General features: G+C 40.9%; 1 protein-coding gene across 4 annotated transcripts; it reads right to left on the bottom strand.

Moving 5' to 3' along the window:
* Positions 1–225: 225 nt before the first annotated feature.
* Positions 226–25,606, bottom strand: CILK1 (ciliogenesis associated kinase 1). 4 transcript variants are annotated; one of them, XM_040058624.2, is made up of 14 exons: positions 25,108–25,606; positions 18,430–18,612; positions 16,483–16,537; positions 14,864–14,985; positions 13,479–13,558; positions 10,963–11,095; positions 10,373–10,544; positions 9,649–9,816; positions 7,108–7,404; positions 5,848–6,038; positions 5,177–5,331; positions 3,662–3,793; positions 1,814–1,927; positions 226–1,350 (listed from the first exon to the last, which is right to left on the bottom strand). In XM_040058624.2, exons 2-14 carry the CDS (start codon positions 18,528–18,530, stop codon positions 1,196–1,198), a joined length of 1,875 nt encoding a protein of 624 aa, XP_039914558.1. In that variant the 5' UTR covers positions 18,531–18,612; positions 25,108–25,606; the 3' UTR covers positions 226–1,195. The 4 variants fall into 4 exon arrangements, with proteins under 4 accessions (XP_039914558.1, XP_039914557.1, XP_039914559.1 ...); XM_040058623.2 differs by lacking the exon at positions 25,108–25,606 and adding an exon at positions 22,141–22,244 and having other exon boundaries at positions 18,430–18,691; XM_040058625.2 differs by lacking the exon at positions 25,108–25,606 and adding an exon at positions 22,141–22,228.
* Between the last annotated feature and the right edge of the window lie 72 nt (positions 25,607–25,678).

The raw sequence follows: 25,678 nt of genomic DNA, 5'->3' as shown, positions 1-25,678 counted from the left end.
GTAAATGAAGATGTACTGAGTGAAGAAGAACTGAGTATAAATGTAACTAAAGGTTAGACTGACTCATTTCCTCTTGGGTTGTTTTGGCTTTTTGGGGGCTTTTTTCCCTACAGTGATTTAAAACAGCAGCGATTTAAAACAGTTTTGAAAAGTAAATCAGCCGCATAGATCTTGTTTCCCTAAACTATGTTGCTGGCATATCATTAATATTTTGTTACTCTGAAACCAGTTTTATGAGTTTTAGTAATTTATTGTCAATACGGTCTTTAACATGTCTTCAGCTCTTTCATTCTCAACAAAAGAAAAAGAATAAACAGAATCTGCTTTTTCTCCTTAGAAATCATTAGACCATTTACATGAATTTAACAGAGGTAGGTTCACATTCTATTTCATAGTGAACAATGCCAAAAAATAACTTTTAAGCAGGAAAAAGGAACATTGTGTCAGAAAATGGATCTACAGGAGAGTATTTGCCCTTCACCAAACAAGAGTCCTCAGATTTGGTAAATCTGAATAGCAGTCCAACAAAAAATCTTTTAAAGGCAAAAATAAATTAAAAAAGGTGCCTCTCACTATCTTTCAGCAGTCTCTCAGTGACTGCAAAGGAGAGTTTAGACTGTTAAGTCACTCACTCCTCTGATGTCAGTATGAAGCAATGAGCATAGAACAACAGAAGTGTGGCACTGAGACGTGGCATCGCTTGAAATTACACAGCCTCAATTAGCACATAAACTTTAGAAAATGTCTAATGAATGCCCCTTCCTCAGTACTTCTCCTTCACTGCAATATTGCACCGTGGGTTTTTTATCCACTTCTATAAAAATGCTGAATCTAATAAAAAAAGTTAATTTTTTAAAAGTTCATTATAAAAATTTGTTGTATAAAAATGCCAAACCCCCTAAGCCTTATATACAAAATGTATCACTTTTATGAAAATAACTGGACCCAAGAATATAACAAAATATTTTTATACAAAAAGGTACAAGATTGCATTCAGATTAATGCAGATGTACTGCATTAATCTGAATGCAATCAGATTAAAAAACCTCCAGTTAAAAAAAAAAACCTTCAAAATGTCTCATTCATGGAAGATGTGCTCCTTTTAATTGTCCAGGTATTTAAACCAGTATGAAATGGTCTCACGTTGGCCACCATGTCCTGGGAAGCACGCCCTGGTCAGAGGATATTTCCCAGGTCACCGGTGAGCGCCGTACTTCGCGGACCAGTCAATGCGCCCGTGGATCGGTTCCGCTGCTGGCGGGAGAGGCATTAACCTCGGCGAGCTTTTGGTAGGTGAACTGAACGACGGCCATCCAAGAAGGGGTCTGACTGATGTCACAGATGCAAAATCTAAGGGACAAAAGAATTCTGTGATACAAAGGTTCAGTGAGAGCTGTCCATACTGAACAACAACTGGGTGCAGGTCCAGATCCTTACTTCTTCAGGAAATAAGCTTCCTTTTTAAACAAAGTTTGCTGATGTGGAGCAGCAGTGGATCCAATCCCTAAAACCTTAGCAGACAAAGAGTATTTACATCACTGATTTGACAAGTGTGAATTCTGTGCCAGCTCTCACACCAACCTCTAGATCCCACTGAAATAAGCTGTAGATAAACCCACGTATTTAATAAACAAAAGTAAACACAAACCAAATTCCTCTTCGTATGAAGTTCTGCAAGGTTACAAACAACACTTCCAGTGAGTCAGATACTGACAAATAAAATAAAGCAAAGCAAAGTAGTTCAGTGCTGCATACATACAGCATTGCTGGAGTACTGACCAAGGGACCAAGAGGACTTTAGTGCTGGACCTACCGGAAGATGGATCCACAACTGGTGCTAACTGAACCCTCTGCCCAGCAGAACCTACTTCCTTCTTCAGAAATGAAGGGACATAAGCACTCGTTAGACTGCTTGATCCTACGGGCCCTGAAAGAAACAGCGAGGAACGCCTGAACACAAAAGATCTCCCACACTGTCAACAGGTGACAAAGATGTGCCCAGAGGGATTTTGTTCTAGACCAAGCCTGATCATGGACTGATCAAAACAATAACTTAACTGAAGACACTTGAAATCCACAGCTCCTATATATACACCTGCAGACTGTCAGCATCAGACTGCATTAGAGATGAATGGAAAACAGGTACAAGTTGTACCTGGGGAGAATGGCAATTCTCCCTGACATGTCATCTTTTTCAAGGTTTCTCAAAGCTTCTAACACTTAGCATTTTAGTTGGAATTATCTTGTTTGACTTTCAGCAACTGTGTGCTAAGAATATACTGACTTTCGGTTCCTATGTAGTGAGTCTGGGGCTTTGGTGCTACACAAAGCTCTTAGTGCAGCCCATGAGAGCACAACTTAAACATGTTTCACATTTCACAACTTAAAAAGATTCACATTTCAAATTTTGAGAGCCAGCTACAAAACTTGTCCCTAAGATGAGCAGGAAGAGATTTGACTGATCTGCAGGATAAGCCACAGAAATGGAACAAAACAGTCTAGAGTTGTAGCAAAGAGGAACACTGAACAAGATATCATGCACAGAGCAGAGCCATCATACATATGCCTATGCTGTACTAGAGCAGTGGCAAAGCCTATTGTGGGAAATTATGGTAATAAATAAAAAAGAGAAAAATCTAATTACATCCTATGCTGCTACAAAAGAAGCAAAAACTTGTAAAAGAGCCAGGAAGGAGATGTGTTACGTATATAAAGGTTCTCATGTAGTTTAGCTATTTACAGTGTCCTCCCATCTTGATTCTTTAAAGAACAATTTTCTGATTAAATTGCATCCAAAACTTTGTTTTGTTGCGGTTTTTTAACCTGAGTTTCTAGAGGGCCAAAATGCTTCTTTGGGCCAAGATTCAACACAAACTTTGGCAATAAAACACTTTCAAAAGAACATATTCAAAAGAAGTATGGCACTGCAGAACTGTGTCACATGAAAACCTGAAGCCAGAGTTTAGAGATGAAATACATAGATACAATCTAAAAACATCACTGTGTTATCAACATGTTATAGCTGATGAAAACTAATGTAAAAATCTACAAATTAATTACTTTAACTCAAACAACAGTGATTAAATACCTGAAATACCAAATGCCAAAAAACCCCTGAAGAACAAAAATTGAAGAGTTTTGCTTTTTGTCTTAATTTTTTAAACTATAATTATTACATTATTTTAAACAACATCAACTGAAAGACATAACTATAGATTTTCTTTGCTTAATTCATATAATGAGAGTAATGCATATGACTAGTTCAATTTATGCCAGCTTCCTCCTGTAATGACAGCCATTTATGCATCAGGTGGACTAAAATAATTTTGAAACCAGAAAGCATGACTTAAAGAAACTGAAGAGGGAAACTGAAAGCAAGATGAAGTATTTCAAGTTGAACAGACCTAAGCTGTCCAACCTTCTATGTATGGGGTACCTCAGACTTGCATGCATTTATTAGAAAAATGACTATGTTTCAGTTTAAGGCAGTCTCCCAAAGAAGAGTGCTCATAACTGATTTTAACATAAAGAAAGGACAGGGTTAGCAGCTATCTTCAGAGCTGACAATGTTTTGGAAATGGATGACTCCAAAATACCCTGGTGGGGGATTGTACAAACATCACATATCATAATTCCTCGAGTGATAAGCACACCTTCTTACCTGAATTCATCCTGTTGGTAGTACTTCCTCCCAAAACAGAAGTTTTCCCAGACAAACCAGAACCGGGCCAGTGATTAGATGGAACAGACTCTTTGTTTGAAGTGGAGACTATGCTATTCCTGGTGCTTATTCCTATATTGCAAAAATGCAAAGATTACTTCACTAAAATCCCTGTTGCCACACAGGCCTGCATTCATTCCACCTGATGCACAATCTTAGAGCAGATATCTGGTTCAACTTAACCAAAACCTCTCCATCTCAGTAACTCTCTGAGTCACTCTTCATGCTCTCATAATACAGGAATGCTGTAACTAGCCCTAATCCTGCAAACATGACAATGTAAGTAGTTCCACTAACATCAATGGCTGCTTATATCACAGGACAGGGTCTTTACGTCAAGGCCACAAATATTCTCACATCACAGGAAGTGAACCTTGCTATGTACATGAAATTTGTGCTTCCTATAAAAGCCTAACAGCAACAAGATAACCTGGAACGCAATAACAGCAATTCCATTTCTCACAGTGCTGTACTCTTCTTTGGTGTCTCTACTGAAACCTCAGAGTATGCAAACAGTTTGCACTGTAGTTCAGATGACGCCTAGTATTTGTATTTAACTCAGATCCCATACTTAAGCAGGGTACCTAACGTTCAAGGATGCACTCACAATTTATGATACGGCTAAAGCAGTCTTGGGATCAATGTGTTTTAAAATCTCCTCTAGTAAAACAAATTTTAGCTACCAAAACTCTATCTAAGTGATACGATTTGAAACTCACCAATTATTTAAACAAAAGTCAACAATTAATTGTTTCAGGAAAAAAGACTGAGTTTGCTGTCACAATACTTTCTAGTTTACTTAAACAATTTTGAAGTAGTGAATAAATAGCTAACATTACCTTTATGAACAGAATTTATGAGAAAGAACACTTTCATATTCATATCATTTTAAATACTGGCAGACATGCTATCTGCCTCCTGCACTTCATCCTGCCCCAGCACTGGTGTCAGAATAGTAGAGGTTATCATGAAGACAGGCATGTAATTCTCTATGGAGACATGGATCTGCATTTTACTTAACTCCAAACTACAGCAAAGCGTATTCCCACTAGTAGTTCACCTCTTGTTCATGGTATTGTACGCTCATGATGTAAGCACATGGTACTTCCTTTTCCAGACCAGAAGATCAGTATTCTACTTTTTAGCGAGACAGGGAATAGTTTTGGCCCATATGCAGACATTTTCTAATGCACTTCCAAGTGTATGAGTAACCATCAGGAGGAAGAAGTACCAACAATCCTGTCCCCTTGTTTGTAAGCAGCACTTCTCACTTGCTAGACTATCAGAATGTAGTTTGTGTCATGGCCATCTACATTAGGAAAGTTCTTTCTGTCCTCATGTTCTTTGAGCAGTAGCCCACCTCCACAAGTTCAAAGGATAAGAGCTAATGTACCAATGACTATTTCATACTTCTGTTGGAATTGCAGGAAGAAAAGGAAAGCATTTTTTACTAACCAGGTCGATACCTAGAATGGTTCAAGTAGTGTTGCTTTGCTGCTGAAACTCGCAATGTGGGAGTGTCCTGCCGCAAAAAGGTCCCATGGGAAGTTCGTGCACTGCTGCCAGAGCCTGCAGCATCCAAAGGCTTCAGGTCCAAAATGCTTTCAAATCTGTAATTCAAAAATTAGTACATACAGTCCAATTCTTATAGCACATTTATTCACAGCTGGCTTTCTTTACTCCACCCCATCTCCAGGAATCGTTTCCTTATAATGTGTTTGCTACACCATAAACACACAGACAACAGGGAATATTATCAACCCAAAGTCATACAAGTGCCCCTGAAAATCAGATTTATACTTCTAGTTCCCTTATATACTGCTTTTAAAGTTTTTATAGATCACTCAGTAAGTTTCTCTCTTCTGTCTATCATCCATGGAAACTGCAGCACAGACTTATCCAAAACAGTTTGTATATGTGGAATATGTCAAAATGGTCCACATGTGAAATTGAAAGTATATATTCAAAAATTAATTTGGGGATCATTTTCAGTGGGGGAAAAAAAGAAAACACTAAATTGTACAGATATAAATTTCTAGATACAAAGAAGGCAGGAAGAGCAACATTACTAAGAAAAAGGCCAAAGAAATAGACCAAACAGCACATACACATAAAAAATCCCTTACCTGCAAAGAGTCTCATCATTCTGCCTCTTCTTGTTTTTCAAGTCCATTCTCATGATGGAAGAGCTGAAATCAAGGTCTTCCAAGTCATCCCAGTCTTCAGAACTCTTAACTGTCCTGGGAAGATGTCCCCATCTTCGCCTAGGTTTTGGTTTAAGTTCACCATTTATATTCTCACATCCAGCAGACGTTTTCTGTTATAAAGATTGAAAAGAAACAAACCCACATGCTTAGACCACAAACTAGGTGACAGTAAAAAAGAGGACCTTTTTTCCTCTATCTCAAAGAGTAATAGTGGTAGTAGAGTTGTAACACAATCTTCAACTTCCATTAAACATGCTAAGAACACAATCTGTAGCCTGCTGACATTGTTATATATTTCTGCACTTTGTCCCGTAATAAAGCCTCTTGAACTGACAGAAGAAGAAATTTCTTGGATCTCAATTCCAACTCGATTCATGTTTCAGTATGCACCTCCAAACCATTACCTTATGTTTAATTTTTACCTTTAAACCCATGTTGGGAGTGCAAAACTGCATGAATGCTTATCTGTGTCTAGACATTTAATTTTGTTTTTCTCTTGCAAGACAGCACAGGTACAAATTTGTGTCTTTACGGTCATTCAGGCTCAGCAGGACATTTTGACTGTGTGTGATGCTGGCCAGTACAGACCCTCTTATGACTGACCCTGTAGCAGCAGCATTCACAGTCTGCTCTCATCACATATTTTATGAATCCAGTCTCCTCATTAGTAGACAGAAAGGTTACATTCTCATGCTGCAAGAAGAATCTGTTGGTTTCCAAGTCCAGTATGGAAGACCAAAGTGACTATTATTCCCCGTCAATAAATTGGATGCCTTAAAGGGATGAAGGCAATGGTTAAGCCTCCCTCATTTCAATACTATTTAGCTTAATACTTTTCTCTCTGGAATCAGTCCCATTAATATTCTGAACACTGTACATCCTTTTTATTCATATGAAATCAGTGTCATCCTGTAAGTGGTGCTTTACAAAAAAGAGAAGCACAAAATGGCTCTAAAATGAGAAATTGACTTGCTTGTTTTACAGCAACTGGATTTAGATTTCAATTGAGGAACTTCCAGTTTCTAGCAGGAAGTTGGAATGTTGGAACAGTTTTTTAGTTCCATTCCCTGTCCTTTTAGTGAAGTACAAGAACCTTGAAAGAGAACAAGAAAAAGTAATGCAAGGAAAAAAGTTAGGCAGTGTATCAGAAAGCTTGTTATATGCTAGATGAACCTTTACCTGCTGAGGAACCTTATTGTGAATTGCAGGCAGAAGAACCTGGTTAGACTTGTCCTCCTGTAAGTAGTTATTGTGCTCAGCCCCAGAGTTGTCTGTCTTACATGCGTACACCACGTGCTGAGAAGACTGGCTTTGTTGAAAAGGCCTTGATGAAATTCGGGCATGAGGTTTCGGAGGGGGCTGTGCTGGAGGGACAGGCTTAATATGCAGAGATGATTTATTATGCAATTCCTTTTGTTTTCCCAGTTCCTGAATGCCCAGGGCATGCCCAACCTGGAAATATGAATATCGAAGTGCCTAAAAAGTAATAAAGATGTTAGGCTTAGAAAACCAAAGTTTTCATTTCCCCAGTCCTATGTGTCAGTACAAGTTTAATTTCCTTTTTTTTACTGGGGTAAGAAACAGCAGAAGACCCATCTCTCAACACTAGATTATAGTGAGCACAATCCACTTCAAAAAAATGTTGCAATAGTAGAGAAGTTTCAAGACATACTGAGTTATCAAATCCTCTGTGAACTAGAACAGAAGGAAAGGTTCTGCAGAATTAAGATAGTTAACAAGGTGTATGGCATCTAAAGGCATGTTTCATTATATGCTGTCTCTTCATGTGTGCATATGCAAACACATCTCCCTCACCATTACAGATTCAGTCAGCAAAACTCAGTGACCCCAAGAGACATCCCATCTCTTCCACTTTCCATTTCTGAGACTGAATTAAATGAAAGAAATACAACCCTTATGGAAACTAGCCTCAACTTTTTCTGAAAAGTTAGTAAAGTTAGTAAAAGTACTTTTATCCTGTCTTACAAGTAATTAAGAGGTTGTCAGTAAAGGCAATTAATCTATCTTGCTGTTTCAGGCATACTCATCTTCCCTTGCCGAAGACTTCTTACTGCAAAAACTTTCTAAAAGCTCAGATTCATCACTCTATTTGTACTTTACTGTAAAAAAATTGTTAATGTTCTTAATACTGTTACAGTGTTTTTTTGTTCTTCATTACCTTTGAGAGTTCTTAAACTTACCTCACTTTTTAACTGTTTAAATTAAATTTCAAGCTTTTTATTGCAGTTTGTACTGAAGATCTAATTAAATCACGAAAATTCAGCTATGGCCCCTGAAGTCAAGTGTCAGATTTGAATCCAGAATCAAAAAAGTGCCCTGCTCATTGTATTAAGTTGAGTACTAATCAAAACCACTGGCTACCATCATCTATACGTGTAATACTGATGACCTGGGCAATGCTTATGTGCAGGATGTTGGAACACATCTGCAATGCATTTGCATGCAGCTGAGGCTGCCCTGCAAAAGCAAGCCTTACCCAGGCAACACGGGGCTGGAGGAACAGAGAGCGAGGTGAACTAACAGCTAACTGAAACGCCCAAAGGTTGGCAAACAGTGGAAAAAAGTCCTGGTTGGAGGCCAGGAAGTATCTGTGCTCCCCAGAGATCAATATTGGGGCAAATACTTATCCAAAACCTCCCTTAGTTATGTCGCTGGGGGTGCAGAGCGCACCCTCAGCACGTCTGCTGACAAGTGGAAGGGGGGGGTGACACACTGGTTGGTTGTGCTGCCACCCTGCAGGCTTTCAGCAGGCTGCTGAAATGGGCTGACAGGAACTTCATCAAGTCAAAGAGGATAAATACCAAATCCTGGGAAGGAAAAACCACATGCACCAGTACATGCTGGGGTCAACTACTGGGAAAGCAGCTCTGCAGGAAAGGACCTGGTAGACACCAAGTTGAACATGGAAGCGCTACCAAATACACCCTTGCTGCAAATAAGACTAACGCCCGGGCTGCCTGAGCAGGAGTGCTGCCAGCAGGCCAAGAGTGGTGATCCCTCCCCTCTGTTCAGCACAGGTGAGGCTGCTGTGTCCAGTTTTGGCCTCCCCAGTAGACGAGAGAGATGGGGAGGGTCCAGCAAAGGGCCACAAAGGTGATTAAGGGACTGGAGCATCTCACATATGAGCAAAGACAGAGAGTTGTGACTGTTCAGCCTGGAGAAGGCTCTTGAGGATCTTATCAAAGTATGCCAAAACCCAGAAGGAAAACGGCAAAGAAGCTTGAGCAAGTCTCTTTTCAAGAGAACCCAGTGCCAGTGGGCACAAACTGAAACACAGGAAAACTCCTTCTGAACATCAAGAAACACTTTACTCAGAGTAACTGAGCACTGGCACAGGTTGCCTAGGGAAAGGTGGTTGAACCAGATTCCTGTCATTCTGCGGTGCACAATTAAAGAACAGCATCACAGCCTCCAGCCATACGTCCTACCTTCACTCTGCTGCTATTCAAAGTGACTGGACTACACTAAATTCAAGTGTATTCACACGCTGCAGTCACACCTTTGACTACTGAGCACATAGCCCAAACAGCTGATGTTTCATGCAAAAGATTGATCACTCTCTCTTGACTACCCTCCTTTGTCTTGTAAATTGTTATTGGATTCTCCTCTTCTCCTGCACCCCTGAGCAACTGCTAAATAACTATTCCTTGCTGTAACAGAAAGAAATCACAAGCAGAGAAAAAGAAAACAAAATCAAACCTGACTAGCTGTTGGCCGCTTTTTGGGGTCCCACTGCAGCATGTCTCTCATGAGCTGCACTGCTTCACTGCTAGCATTAGGTATGAGAGTTTTTAGGTTGTTAGGCACACAGTGAGGCCAGCGAAAATTCATGGAAGCTGAAAGTTGGTACCCTTCAGGCCAGTCATTCTGGAAGAAAAGATTTCCAAACACAACAGACATTCAGCCATAAAGTATCAGTGCTTAAACACACATATTCTACCAGTAACAGACCACGTCCAGCTTACTCTGGTCTTATATTGAATACGTCACTAAAAACCTTCACCTCAAACCTCTGGTGAGAGGTGACTCTTGATGTACATCTGACAGAGTCAAGGGCACAAATGGAATCAGGAAATAGGAATCTTGCCATAATCCTAATTTTTAGCATCTTAAACCATAGGTTTATATGCAATGTACAAGAGAAAAATTCCCACCTAATGAAATCACAGTCTGAGGACTTTCTTTGCTCTGCAGGGGTCTATTTTTCCTCCTCTATGTTATCAGCTTTTATGGCATAATTACTGCACAGAAATGCTTACTGCACAGGAAGTAAGTTTTAATTTAGTTTATTATATCTGAGCTCAATATCATAAATTAACAGTAAGCAGGAAAAATTATTATTTTTATGCTTACTGCTACTGTGCCATTGTTTACTGTAGAACAGCTCCAGGATTACTGCAGTCTGGAATATCACTTCAGCTACCTTTTTTGGCGTCCCTAAGACTTGGCAAATTTTGAATATAGTATCAATTTCACTGGCGCCTGGGAAGAGAGGCCTCAGCGTGTAAACTTCTGCCATTATGCAACCAACAGCCCAAATATCTATTGGAGAACTATAGCAGGTGGATCTCAGAAGTACTTCAGGAGCCCTGTACCTGTAGGGAAGAGAAAGAAAAGTAAATCCCAACAATCAAGACAATTCAAACATACATGAAATTGCTCACCTCTTCATTCTTTGCTACTGAGAGCAAACATTCTTTAAAAACCTCCTCTCCTGTACTTTTTTCCTTTTTGATTAAAGCTACGTAAGCTTCTGTAAACTCTTACACCTTTCTGACACAGCAATCCTAGCATGTTCCTACCTGCCTTACCATACTCCCTCTCTGCTCCTGTGCTGCTATCTGTAAACTGCCTTACACTAACTGAAGCTTTTCAAATTACACCAAGCTTAAATAAAAGTTTCATAAAGAGGAAGCATCAAAAGTAGTGTAACAATTGGCACAAATTCAGTACTGTACTACTTTCAAGTGTTGATTCCAAGTTCCTACAATGCAGGTGAGTACTAGCACTTACCATCTTGTGGATACGTAATCTGTGTAAGGAGGTCGAGATCGGATTTCTCGGGCTAAGCCAAAATCTGCAATTTTCACAAGTTCCGGTCCCATGCAAAGCAGGTTTTCAGGTTTCAAGTCCCTGTGAAAGAACCCTGAAATTCAAATGAAATACTGTTGTGGACTGCAATGTAACTCAGAGCTGTATCCTTTATTTTCCAACTGGATTGTTTTGCTTTAGTTCTTAGCATTGAAGCTAAAAACACATCAAAGTCTTATGTGATCAGCAGAGCTGATCAGTACAGCATTGTTCAGGTACATTGTGAAGAACAATACGCACAACTTGGCTATCTTATAACAATTCAGAACATTTATTCAGACAGCTCTCTTTCAAGTGACACTTCTCTAACATAAAAAAAAATTCCACCATTTTAATGCTAGTTTCATTCTAACTGGAAACTGTCCAATGAAGTTATCAATCAGTTACATAAAATGTTATTTTAAACAGAACATAAATTAAAACCAGTGGGTTTTTTGCACTTTGAACTTCTTTTTAAACCTGAGAACATAATCTGCAAGCACTCAACTACTCAACACCATGTAAGAGGATCTCAGTGTATTTTTTTAGTGCTCCCTGCATTCAGCAAAAACTGAATATGAATAAATGTCTGGCAAGAGTTCTTTCAATACAAAGGAGAGAAGAGGGCTGGAATGTCACTGACTACTGTTCTGAAATTTGCTTCCACCATTACCCCAGAAATCTTGTCCTTGTGTTTCTTTCTTGCAAGCATCTGAATCACCGTTCCTAGATACAGCTCCCACTGTAGCACCTTACCGGAGCTCCGAGCTCCTTTTCAGAGACTCCAAGATGCTTACTTTTTCCATGGCTTTGAATTTACTCCCACAGACAATGGACTAAACATTGACATAGGATGTGTCTACATTGTCCAGTATAACTAGATAAGCTTTTGTTTGCTAGATTAATGCATAACAGCAATGAAGACATAGTGCTGTAGGTATCTACAACAAGGAGACTGCATCCTTCCTAGGGATCTTGAGATTCTGGTGCCCGCTTGAACTACTGCTTCTTTGTTAAAGCAATCTTAGGCAAAGCAATTAAGTATGTTCTTAGCATTTAGTACAATCACTTCTGTATTTTGCTGCAGACAGGCAACAACAGAATGCTTGAGGCAATTTATTTCATGACAAACTTGTAAAAAGAGCAATCTGTTGTGTACTCAAATATAAAAATATGCTTAAGAGTTTGGATAGACAAAGAATGTAAGAAGTTTACTTGGCAAGCGTTTCTATGCCACACAGGAGTAGAACAGAGAAATACAGAGAGGGAAAAAATGTTCATGTGATTTTTTCCAAAACTGTTGCGGAGAGAATCTTGGGACACTCATTCTTACACTGTGAGCCACAATACCATCACAATACCATCCTGTTGCGCCTGCCGAACATTTTCGGGTGTTCTTAACTACAGATTTGCAACATCTTGGTAGAAATACAAGTCTAGTGTGGTAGCAGGTCAGTGAAAAAAACAGTTTTGACATTGAACTGTTCAGTCTTCACAGCTATAGTAAGTTAAATAGCAATAAAAGCTGTTCTGAAAGGCTGTGATCCATTTGACAATTTATTGAAAAAAGCTGGCTTAGATTTCCACAAATCAATCATAATTTTCTGGTTTTGCATATTATGTATGTCACTGAAACAGACTGGAATTTATAGCTAGGTTTCAGGTGAGTATCCAATCCCCATGAGAAGAGTAAATAAAGTCATAAGCTGGAAAACATTTTGCAAAACACAGTTAAATGTGTATTTCAAGTGAACTGTAATGCTGGTCCTTATAAAGCCTTTCCCTTCCAGGACTTTGGCCACCAATGTCAGTTCTCTTCTGACAACCCAGAGAACTGTCCAGCAACAGATCCTACAGTGTATTTAAAGGACAGAATTGCAAAGGTCCGCATAAAACAGTGAGAAAGCTTTTGTTAAAGTAAGGTGTTTGAGGTTTTTTTATTAGTTAAGTGGGTCTTGCTACTACTGGCTGGTACATCAGCTTTAGCTTTTATCACTGTTGTAAATAATAGTTGGAAGCCCAGGCAGCTAAAGCTGCTTGTCAATTGAACTTTATTACTTTAAATGTATCTTACAGAGGATGCGTGTTTTATTCAGGTGTCTGCGTGTATCTTGAGAAAAAGAGTCATTTCTTCTTTATTCTCAGTCTCAGGGGACCTTTAAATCTATCAAGAAATGGGTTCATTAACATCCAACGAGTTTGAGAGTGGCCAGCTGCCAGACAGTCAAAGTTGAAATCTACAGAAAAGGAACTGAGCAAACCTCCAAAATGAAGTATTAGACAACTATAAAATATAGGTGTTTTCACCTCTATGTATGAGAATCTCTCATACAGAGCCATTCTTTTGCTAATTCCTTCTGCTAAAGTCAGCAATGTAATTGCTTGTATATAAATCAAAAAACTTAAAAAAACACTATCTGTCTCTAACTCAGAATATTTATAGCAAAAACGTAACCTACCATGCTTATGAATAAATGCAAGCCCTTGCAGGATCTGATACATAATATTCCTAACTGTAGACTCAGGGAACAGTTTGTTTCTGTGGAATAAAAGGGAAGAAATAAATATTAATGATTAAATTCATACACTAGCTTATGTTATCTAATGAACCAAAGATAAAAGGTAGTAATGACAAATAAAACTGCTTTTCATATTTGCCTACTTTCTTTTCTAGCTACGAAAAAAATTCTTATTTCCTCTACAGTCCCTTGGCACAAAATTGGCCATTTCACTAAGAATTAAGGAAATAAATAACATTCTTAAAGGTTTGATTTACACAACATTTACCAAGTCCATGGCCTAGCTAAACTGTAGAGTATGATGCAAAGCATACTTTTAGACACAGGTGGGGTTTTTGTTTTCATAAGAAGGTAGGATATCAAGCATTTCTGTGAAATTCCCAAAGATAATAGGTTTCAGTTATAGACTTGAACCATTTTTTCAAACGTCATGATTTCATATAATACATATCCACATATATAATTACATACCATGTAATTATATATCATATAATTATGTATCTATCCATATATATGTGCCCAACTGAATTACAGTTTTCCATACCTGTGCATGCATAGTAAGTATATTTATGCTTAAAAGGTATAATATATCTGTGGGAATGCCACATAAAATAACAATAACCGTACTTTGTTAAATCAAGGAAGATTATTTTCATCTGCCAGGCTGATACTATGGTCCATAGGGAGAAATAATTCAAAGCAGGAAGTTTTGGCCTCAGTTATCTTCTGGTGGATGTTATTATGGCCCAAAGGCTAAAATTAAGACTTTATTAATGCTCCAGAAAATATCAAGAAGGTAGATTTTATTCAGAATTCTGACAAATGAAATAGTCAAGTCTTTGGTCATGTCAGTCCAAATTGTAAGGAAAAATAAGTCCTGGAAGCAATCCAAAATTTGACACCTCTTGATTACTGTTCCAACTACTTTTTATTACACATTTATTTGAGGAAACCATAAAAGAAAAGGTGATGATACCACTCTCATAAAAAAGCACCACTGCAGTACCTACACAGAAATCAGAGGTTCTAGGTCCAATGCCTCCTCAGTGTGAGGACTGTTAAAAGCTCACAGTTCCTGCCTCTCAAAAGAACACCCTACTCCCCTACCACACTAGTCTGGGACAAGACACTGGAAACTCTCATTAGACTGGCTGGGATATGCTCAAAGATGACAGTCACAACTCCTACTACAGCCTGCAGCTTTAAGCAATAGTGATCCAAGCCTAAACAAATGATCCAAAATCCTTTGAACAGTGTCAAGGGTGTTAAAAGCACATTACACAAATAATGAATTTATATCAGGAAGGCGTGATGCTATTACATACCTCTCTTTCATTAACTGATAAAGATTCTCCTTCATGTATTCAAACACAAAATACAGATGATCATTTTCCCTGATAACTTCTTTCAGCTTTACCACATTAGCATGGTTTAATTTCTTCAAAGACTAGAAATAGAAAATACAAACAGGATTTTACAAGGGTCTTAATAGAGTGAAGAAGAAAAAAAAACAGAACAAAACAACCCAACTTATTTCACTGTTGCACAAGGATTAACTTCAAAAACTCTTTGGTGTCTTAAATAATCAGACAGAAATGAGAACAAAGACCAGATCTCCAAGTGTTACCACATACATAAACAATCTATGCAACAAGTTAATGTGCTGGTCATTCATAGCTATCTGCTAAGCACTAAAACAATTGCATTTTCTCTGTTAGAAACTTCCCAGTGGCAGAATTCACATTCTTCTTGCGCTTCCTGCCACTTAACCTGGCAACAGTCAGGTTAGAGACAGGACTGAAAGCAATCCTGGAAAGACTTCCTTGGTATTGCGGATTAACCTTTGTGGGCAGCTTGTTCAGACCTCCAAGAGAGATGGGGTAAAGAATCAGAAGGGCAGAAAGTGAGACAACTCCTAGGCTGAGATACAGTCTAACAGGTAAAGCAGAAGTAAAGCACGCAAGCAAAGCAAAATAAGGAATTCATTTGTTGCTTCCCATGAACAGGAAGGTGGTCAGCCACCTCCAGTCCAGCAGGGCTCCATCACATATAATGGTTACTTGGGAATCCAATGCCATCACTCTAAAGGTCTCCTGCTTCTCCTTCCCCTAGCTTCTGTTGCTCAGCACAATGTTCTATGGGATGTCCCTTTGGTCAGCTGTCCTGGCTGTGTCCCCTCACAGCCTTTTGCCCACCTTCAGTCTGCTCACTGACAGGGAAGCATGAAAAACAGAGAAGGCCTGAGGTTGTGAAAGCACTGCTCAACAATAGCTAAAACATGCCTGAGTTGTCAAGACTGTTTTGGCCAGAAATCCAAAACAGACGCATAGAAGCTGCTATGAAGAAAACTAACTCTACCCTAGCCAAAACTAGCAAACTTGGGTCTTCCTTTTCTTTTTAGATTTTCAGCGTATTTGATGCCCATTTTTACATGGTATCATAAGAAAAATTACCTAGGTTTTCTGTATGTTTTCAGTACTGACTATAAATTAAGCAGGTCCTTAGAGCCTATCCCCAATGTGTTATCGGCATCAGAATTTCATGCTAAATGTCTGTTCCAAAGCCAACTGTAGAGAAACAATTACACAAAGAAAAGTTAATGCTGTGCAAAGGGTATGTGTTCTCAAGCTCTGAAAAGCAAACACCAATCAACTCCAGCTGTTGTGACAGGAAAGCTCTCACTCACACACCCCACAGTGCAGGGAGGAATCAGCTCTCTACAACCAAATGATTTTTGTAAGACTACAGAATTTCAATAAGCATTTTTATAAGACTACCGATACTCCCTTCCAATGCAGAGTCAGGAATCAGAACTGTAATGTCATATGCTATAGCTCACTTTGAGAGTAGTGTTTTGACAGAAGAGTTGTAAAGAATTTGATGCTATCCCCAAATGTGACAGTGATCATCTAATTTGAAGTCAACCAATGAACAAAACAAGTACCTTAACCTCTCGAAGGTTCATGCACTCCTCCCAGGAATAAAACTTTCTCTTCATTCTACAAAAGTAGAGGGGAAAGTAATGACTAATGCATTGAAAACATCAGCTGTTCTTAGAACCAAAAGCCTCACTGCATCTTAATGATTTAGTTCTTCCATCAAAATGTAAGATGTTAGCTCCTTTGTCAAAAGATTTTATATCTCTAGATAAGGTATAGTCAAGCTGATTTACTAGAATACACACTCAAATAGAATTACAGTCAAATAACAACAGGATTACACAGGATTGCATTTTTCTGTACATCTATCTTGCTGAAAATAATTTAGAGCCTTCAACAAGCCCAGGCATGCTGTTTTTCTTTTGGGTGTAACAATGTGGTGGAGTAGAGTCTAACTGTAAAAAGAACAAGGATAGTTTTAACAGTTATGAAGAACTCAGAGGAAGGTTTTGAAACAAATCAAATGAGGATCCAATCACTTCACTGGGTCTCCAATTTTATCATATTCTCCTTGTCCCTCTTCTCTATTTTTTGATTTCTCTGTAATTTTACTATCTTGCTGCATATCCAAATTTTCCTTTGTCCCCTACTCCCCATGTTTCTCCCTCCCTTGCAAGGCGCATCTATCATGCCAACTACTTTTCCAATTCTGCTTTCCCCTTCAAGCGCATAAGCAACTGTGCTCTAACAAAGTGTGGCAGTTTTCTCCTAAGACAGATTGTAACTCTGAACATGGTATTTGTGTGTAACGTATGGTCCTGTGTGTTCACAGGCATTTTGATTACCACTCAGTTCTTTAGACATAACTGTATGCTTTAGGACCAAAAGGATGAAGGCTGACACATAGATGCCCACAGAAGATCAGAGATTAAAACTTATAAAAATACTCAGCTGAGTGGAGTCTGGATTTCAGAGGGAGTTAGGCACTCTCTGAAGATCTGAGCCTTTGCTTTTAATGATAATTCAGTATTACTTATTATTGTAGCAAGTTTCCAGTTTGAAATCAGCTCTTACAAGTAGTTTAAGAACCACAAGCCCTTCATGTCGTGAAGGGATCTGGATTTTTTTTTTTTTAGCAGTGTTTTTGCAATTACTGTTTTGTGCACCCAGTTACCAGGCCAATTCCATTTTTAACAAAGGACCAGCATTAACACTTAAGCTAAGAGAATACTTCTGGCTTGTTCTGATTTTTCTGAGTTTTTCCCATATTGCAAACTGAAAACTAAAGGTGCTTCTAGCAAGATCTGATACAGGCAAAATACTCTCAGCACAGGGGATTTAGAAAGCTGATAAAGCCAGCTACTGACTGCTCATACAAAACAGCATGGTACTGAAAGCCGTTTTGACAAGCCTGTCCCTTGTCATGGTCATGGTCGGTATTTCAGGAAGGTGCCTGCAATGCTTTACAGCTGTCTCTTACCATAGCCAGGACAAATAAGCCATTTACAAACTAAGGTCACTGCTGAAGCAGAAGAGAAAATCAAGTGAACTTCTCAAGGAATTTCAAGAAAATCTTAAGCTGAAAAGATCAGTATGTAATAGCATAAAAGATACAACAATGGACAATGAAAGCAATTGTGTTAATTATCACTGCAGTATTAATATTCCATTGAAAACTGGGCTACAAAATATATGTTCCATGTAAGCAGCAGCAAAAGAGCCATATATTCTAAAGCAGCACTGCAGAATACTCTAAACAATACATAAAACATATGTCTGACTGCACATAGCAGCAGAGTGCTGTTACACAATAAGCCTATATATATCCCACCCTCTTCATCCCCTGCTGTGGCTTTGGAGGATACAAGGAACTTTTTCATGCTGCCCAAACACAGCTCCATATTACAAAGCACAGAACGTGAAGTACTCAAACCAGCGTAACCAAGTTGATGTGGACCTAGAAAGCAAAAACCTGGAGTATGCATTATTAAGTAACGTATGAAAACACTTACTTTTTAATGGCTATTAGCTCTCCAGATTCAATGCTTCTCCCTAGGAGAACAGAGCCGTACGTCCCATCACCAAGCTGTCTGATAGTTTTGTACCTATTCATGATGAGGATACTTCAGCTGCAAGCGCATTTCAGTCCTTGGAGTTTCCTGTGCTTTTTCTCCTCCAAGTGTAACCACTTCTTTCTGTGGCAGCATAAATATAGAGCACTCAGGACAGTGTGAACAGTTGCAGGAATCATGTTTTCAAGACTTAGCCTTTGGTCTGAAAGCACAGAACATAATCCATTTGATTTCTGCACCCTTCTGACATTGTTTGCAGACTCTACTCTCCTCCAAGAGAACAGTCAGCCATACACAATCACTCGTCCTGGTCTCTCAGCAGAAAGGGCTAGCTCCTATCTGGATGTAACTGGGTATAACCCCCAAAGCCAATCCCATGCTAAAGCTAAAGGTACCTTACAGCAAGCTTGCAGGCAGCCCTGATGGGAGACATCATGCTAAAGTCACAGGATAAAGTCTCAGCCTGGAGAAAATAGTCTGCTACCAGAAAAAATGAAGCTTTACAATACAATAGGAGGGGATCTGTCCTAGCCAAATTTTTAGTCATGTGAGTCAGCATCTTACAAGTCACACTGCCACCAGTTAAACCAACATCCTGAATTTCCATATGGTCCTATGTGAGAGAGCATAGCCATATGCATTCCTTTTAACAAAGTGTGCAGAGGAAGGATATTACATTCATGTCAGGTAAAACCAAATGTATTTTACTACAGTAACTCTTAGCATGAATCATTCTCTAGAAGTAGTGACTACATTAGATTATCTATCTGATCTTTTGTTGTGATACTGCATGAACAAAACCATCACAGCATGATCTGGGTTGGAAGGCACCTTAAAAATCATATAGTTCCAACCCCTGTGCCATAGGCTGAGACACCTTCCAGCACCCAGGTTACTCAAAGCCTGACCCAGTCTGGCCTTGAATCCTTCCAGGGAGAGGGCATCCACAGAATCTCTGCTGGATAATAAAGCAAAAAAATTCTTGTTTCTAGTTTAATGTAATTGTTGCTGGTATTTCCTACACTATAGTTTAGAAAAAAATGTAATTTATTGTATGTAAACTAACCACACATTTGAAATAAAAAAATTGCCCTGCAATGAAGGTTTGGTCACTGCATATTCTTATTCTTCACCTCTTAAAAAGACAATATTCATGGCTTGTGACTTTTGCCTTCTGTAATGTGTGTTTTAACTACATTTTCTTTCTTTTCTTTTTTTTTTTTTTTTTTTTTTTAGTAGACGTATCTCCCTTATTTCACAAAGCTGTATTATGATTTTAGAAGTAATGAGGTTATGTTACTGGAACTCTGAACTGACATCAATGCAGAACCACAATCCTGTAAATGCAAGATATTGTGAACATCCTTTATTTTCCATCTTCTAAGTCTACTAGCCCTAGTAATACTGATGCAGGAATAAAGACCAGGAAACTTGAAGTTGAAAGACCTCTTGACAATTTGCCCATTGTGCAGCATGTCTCTAAATCTATCTCAGACACTGGGTAGTTAGTGTCTCAGACAGGCAGGAGGAACTGACCTCCAGCAGTACCTGTTTCTTTGCAGAGCAAAGACTCACTACTGCAGAGAACCAGGACCGAGCACCTTACATTAAAGATCTAATCCCATGTTTTGTACTACTTGCCAAGGAACACAGAGCCTGTCTGTAACAACAGCAGTTTAGAGTACCAGTTCCTTTTTGGCTGGTTTTCAGGTTGTGCACCTGTGGTTTGCATCCAGTTTAAAAAGCTTTAACTTGCTTACTCCAACTGGTGAGTAGATGGCAACTCAGAAGCCTTTAGTCAGATCCTTGGCAACAAAATTTCAAACCATGACAGTGTGTTGCATGTTCTCCTAGTCTGAAAATCTAAAATTTATTAATATCCAAACAATTTTATACAGTAATTTCAAATCAACACAGATGGGACTTGTGGACTTTTCTTCACATACTGCCCTGATGACAGAGTTCTGAAACTGTGATCCTAACAGCTGTCATGCCTTAAAATTCACAGACTTCTATGCTGTCCATGATTTACCATTCACATACCCCTTTCAGGGAACTGTGACTCAAGAGTGAGTAGCACCCTTGCCTCATATTTGATAAACATCTTAAGTTTTGCGGTGGTTAACACTACTAGGAATAATCATCAATGGCTGGATAGATTGTCTGATGTCTCTTGAACCAATGAAGTGGTGAACCAAGCTCCTTATTTCTTACTGAGGATACTAATTTAAGTCCCTCTCCTTTCCACAGCCACCAATTTTCACAAAACTTGTATGAAATTATCTTTGCAAATCCAGCTCCGGTGTCAAATGTGACCAAAACAGACCACTTTAAATATTTTTGAGGAATAAAAGTGAGTAGAGCAAAAAAAAAACCGAAACAAAAACACACAAAAACCCCTAAACATATAAAACTAACAAACCCCCAAAACAACCACCAAATCCAAAACAAAAAACCCCACAAAAACCAACCCCCACCCAAATCAAACAAAACCCTCAGAAAACAACCCCTCAGCCCCCTACCAACGGCAACAACAAACAAACACAACAAAAAAACACCCCCAAACCAAAACAAAACCAAAACAAACAAAAAAAACCCCAGAAAGCTCAAACCAGACAGAAAACACTTCTTTCAGTGAGGAATGCATGTTAAAAAACACGCCAGGATGCACAGAAGTTAACCCAGCTCCCATGGAAGTACAAATCCACCCATATGAAAACTCACTGACAAAACCTAAATGAAGTCTTCTCTGGTTAACTCCATCAGCACCATTTCTTGTTGAACTTAATAGTGACGTTGTTTTAAAAATCTACTTTACTCGGCCTTCAGAATGTTTCAATGGAGTCCCACTAAAACCACTGAAAAGAGAATGAGTCTCCGACAAGCAGTCTGCAAGAGGTACAACATCTATCATCTAATCCGAAAGTACAATCTTCACAAATTCACATCGTTAGAGGATGTAACTGTAAACTGCTAAAATATCTTGAAGTAAAAACTGTGTTGATACTAAAGAGTAAAACGTAAACCCCTTATTTTCACCATGTTGTAACACCATGTTCAGACTTTACCTCACCGATATACTTTTTTCCCCGCAGAAACCAAACAGTAAAACGCCTTTAACAGCAAGCCTAATTCAATGTATCGAGAGTGCTTTCTGACTAAATACAACTTAAACCTACGATTTTGCTTATGAACCCTTTAAATGCGTATCCACTCCTGTTTGAAGTGCTGAAGCACCGAGAACTGAAAGCGAAACTGGTTCACTCTGCCATAGCTGAGAAACGCAGACAGTAAACAAACAGCATGTGCCTTTTTAAACTTGTCCTGTGCTGTGGCAATTACTCGAAGGTATTACTAGCCGGAAGCAGAAAGGCGAGGTTCAAAGCCGTGGGTGTCCATGGGTGCGGTCCAGCGGCTGCAGCGTTTGTTAGACAAGGCTCTGGGGATGCCCCACGACCTGCACACCGAGGCAGGGACAGATGTGCGACAGCGGGTCCGCCGCTCAGGCCAGGTCCCGGCTCCTGCCGGCCTCCGCGCTGCGGCGGCGCCCGATCCCCAGCCTCGGCCCCCGTACACTCGAGTGCCCTCTCTCCCGTTCCTCGCCGTATGGAAACGCGGATCCCCGAGCCCGCCGTGCCCAGCGGAACTCACCGCGGACGCGTCTCCCCGCTCCGGCCCGGCCTGCGGACAGGCCCCGAATGGCGGCGGCGCTGCCCCGCCGCCCCGCGGAGCAGCTGCGGCCCAGAGCGGGCCTCGTTCGGCCCATGGCGCGGCCCCGGCCCCCGCCCCGCCCCGGCCCCCGCGCCCCCGGCCCGGCCCGGCCCGCCGGGGCTCCCCGCGGGGGGACAGCGCCCCACGACTGCGGCCGGGGGAACGCGCCGGCGCCCTCGCCGAGGGGGCGCTGAGCTGGGTTTTAACGAGAAAAATCCAAACCATCTCTGGAGCATCTCTCTTATGAGAGTCTGCGGGCGCTGAGCCTGTTCAGTCTGGAGAAGACTGGGAGGGGATTTCGTTAATGCGTAGAAATATCTCAAAGATGGGTGCTGTGATATATGTCCTAAAGTTAATTCGTGTTGATAGATAAAATTTAAAATCATCTAAATAAATGTAAGTTTTATCTTAATCCAACAAACTCTGAGTCAACTCAGAGTTAAGCAGCTCAGAAAAGGTGCAGGAATTTCTCTCGCTTGAAAGGACAAGGGAGGGGGAAGCACGAGACATAACATGATTAAGAATTACCAGGAGGGAGACACAAACATGCATTAGCTACCAGGAGAGAGACACAAACATGCTTTGGCTACAAAGCGTTAAAAGGAATGTAACATCTGCTCTGAAGTTACTTCATGTTAATAGAATATAAATTGTGATACTGAATGTATGATTATAAGTCCTGTATAAAGTAGCATGTTAGAAGTTAAGTTTTGTTTTAGCATTTTGTGGGTTAACTTGGGAAGAAGGGGATTCAACAGAATACAAAATATCCCTAGCCTGAAAAGGTTTGGGAGGGACACAGAAAGAGCTTGATTGAAATTACCAGAAAGGAGGACAGAAGACTGTCACTGCCAGGAATCGCTGAAAGGAAACAAAGGGCAACGGAACAGAGAGATGATAGCCCGGAGAACCCGATGATGGTTTCAGATCTGTATCTAGATGGTCTCCGGCCAAAATCAGCATGTCTACACCACACCTGGAACCGACCATCGACAGCATTGTCCTCCTCCGCTGATCCATTCAGACTCTTAGAACTGAAACTTGCATACTTAACGAAGCTGCTTCAGATGGAGGACTTACATCATCTCAGGCCTCTCTCCGCGATCCAGTGTATAAAAAGAGGCTGCTGCAAACCCCAGATGTGAACTTGGGGGATAACAGACTGGCAGAGTGTGTTATCGTTGTTCACCCGGCGCCGACCCCGGGCTCGACGCTGTCCTTTTAATTGTGGCTTTCTGAGACTGATATTTTGTCTCACAATAAAATTCTAAATTTCTGATAAATCGAATCTGGTCGATTTTATTTATAACAGGTGCCAAGAAGATGATGCCAGACTCTTCAACGGTGCCCAGTGACAAGACGAGGAACCATAACCATAAACTGAAACACATGAGGTTCCATTAATCGTGAGGCAGAACTGCTTTACTTTGAGGGTGGCAGAGCGTTGGGACAAACTGCCCAGGGAGTTCATGGAGTGTTCCTCCCTCTCCACAGACACTGATAACCCGCCCTGGACGTGTTGCTGTTCAACCGGGTCTAGGTGCCTGCCTTGGCAGCAAGGTTGGTCTAGATGACTTCCAGAGGTCCTTACCAACCCATCAGTTCTGTGATTCTGTGAAAACATCCAGCTGAACAAACAAACCCCCCAATGATGATGGGCCTCTCTCGCATCTCAGAGAGGAGTTTAAACAACACAACTAGAATCTGGAAATACCAAACTGTGAACAAATGGGAAGAATATCGACATTGTAAGTGCTGCTAGAGCGGCCTGTGCCTTCCTCACCCCAAGTGCCAGAAGCTCACCCTGGCTCTGACAGAGTCAGCCTAATGAACGTAACAGGAAAGGCAGAAAAAGGAAAACAAGGAACAAAAAATTGTTCTAAATCAATTGATTATCAGGACTATAATAGTGATTCAGGAAGTGTCAGCTTCTTTTTACACTTTATCCCTTAGGTTTTAAAAGTAAAGCATGGAGTTAATTCCCAGAGACAGGATGAGCTGGTGCTGTAATTCAGGAGTACAGTGTAGGACAGGACAATCATTTGCTAAAACAGGTGTGGGGAAAAACAAAGCTCTGGGTGCCTCTCCCCCACCCCATCTAGTCAGAGACTAATCTTTATATTTAAATGAATACATAATACAGACTGAAATTCCCCCCAACAGACAGGCATGACTCTCAGTGAAGCCAGAAGGAACAGTGTATTTATATGAGATTTCTGCTTTAAGCCACCCATATTACAATCCCACGTGCATAATCACATATTAGCACTCAGCCCAGTGACAGCCACAAGACACCATTTTTCCATTGTTACAGGCAAGACTTCTTCAGTCCCAATAGAATTGTAGAATTGTTTGGTTTGAAGTGACCTTAAAAATCATATAGTTTCAACTCCCACGCCATGGGCAGGGCCACCTTTCACTACACCTGGTTGCTCAGACCCCCCACCCAAACTGGATTTGAACACTGCTGGTGATGGGGGAACCACAGCTTCTCAGGGCAAACTATGCCAGTGCCCTACCGCCCTCACAGTAAGGGATTTTTTACCAATATGCAACGTTTAATATCTAAGAAGAGTCACACCCAGGCAGGAAAAAAGCAGCTTTGACTCCAACTCCAAACGAGAAGCAGCACTAATGATAACCAGTTGTAGCCAGGAGCACCCCATCTCAAAACTTCAGGTGGCCATGCTGTGTCATCTCAACTGCTCACACAGCCCACCAGCAGCACCCAGCCCTTCCTGCTCCCCGCCGCCTCCGGATGCCCGGCAGGGATCGGCTCCCTTGCCTCTCACTCACTCCACAGAGCAGCTCTACCGTCACTTGGATTTGAAACCCGCTGCCGATGCCGGCTCCCACAGCCCTTCCATCCCCATTTCCCGCTCCCGCTGCCCGAGCCTGAGCGCTCACCTCCCCCTCCAAAGAAGACACAAGCCTCCTCATCCTCCTGCTGAAAACGCCCAGGGCAATAGACACGCACAAAGGTTCACAGATCCATGCCCGTGATTTTCTTCTGGAACAAGAATACTGTGATACGCATTAAAAAATAAAAATAGGTTTAGTCCAATTTTAGAAGACCTGACGAGGCGTGTGCTGACAGCAGGTGATAACTGTGCTCACTGAACTGGACAGGCAAATCACAAGGGCCACGGGATTCAATGGCCTCGGCACAGCTGTTATCTCCACAGCCGCGGCACTGAGCGCTGTCCCGCTACTCCGTCGGCAATTCGCCTGTGCCAGGGCCCCGGCCTGACCGCAATCACAGCGGAAATCACGGCTCCCGAACATCGCCTCTTTACCTCGGCTCCCGCCCCTGGGATCGCGCCTGCCGGGATTCCCACTCACGAAGACTACAGTTCCCGGCAGCCTTTGCTCTGCAGTCCTTCCCGTGGTGTGCCACCGCGGACTACGCTCCCCAGCAGGCCTTGCGCCGCGGCGGCACTGGTGACAGAGGCAGCGCGGGCCGCGGTGCGCACTGGGG

The sequence above is a fragment of the Hirundo rustica genome, chromosome 3, assembly GCF_015227805.2.
Source record: "Hirundo rustica isolate bHirRus1 chromosome 3, bHirRus1.pri.v3, whole genome shotgun sequence".
NCBI classification, from domain to species: Eukaryota; Metazoa; Chordata; class Aves; order Passeriformes; family Hirundinidae; genus Hirundo; species Hirundo rustica.
Note: the sequence above shows the minus strand (reverse complement) of the source record. Positions and strands in the feature narration are given on the sequence as shown.

Excerpts from the sequence above, each read along its gene's own strand:
- CILK1 (XM_040058624.2), bottom strand. The coding sequence starts at position 18,530 with ATGAATAGGTACAAAACTATCAGACAGCTTGGTGATGGGACGTACGGC. Across the intron at positions 10,545-10,962 it reads GATTACGTATCCACAAGATG|GTACAGGGCTCCTGAAGTAC; the intron begins GTAAGTGCTAGT and ends TCTTCCCTACAG. Across the intron at positions 1,351-1,813 it reads AGTTGTGGATCCATCTTCCG|ATTTTGCATCTGTGACATCA; the intron begins GTAGGTCCAGCA and ends TTTGTCCCTTAG.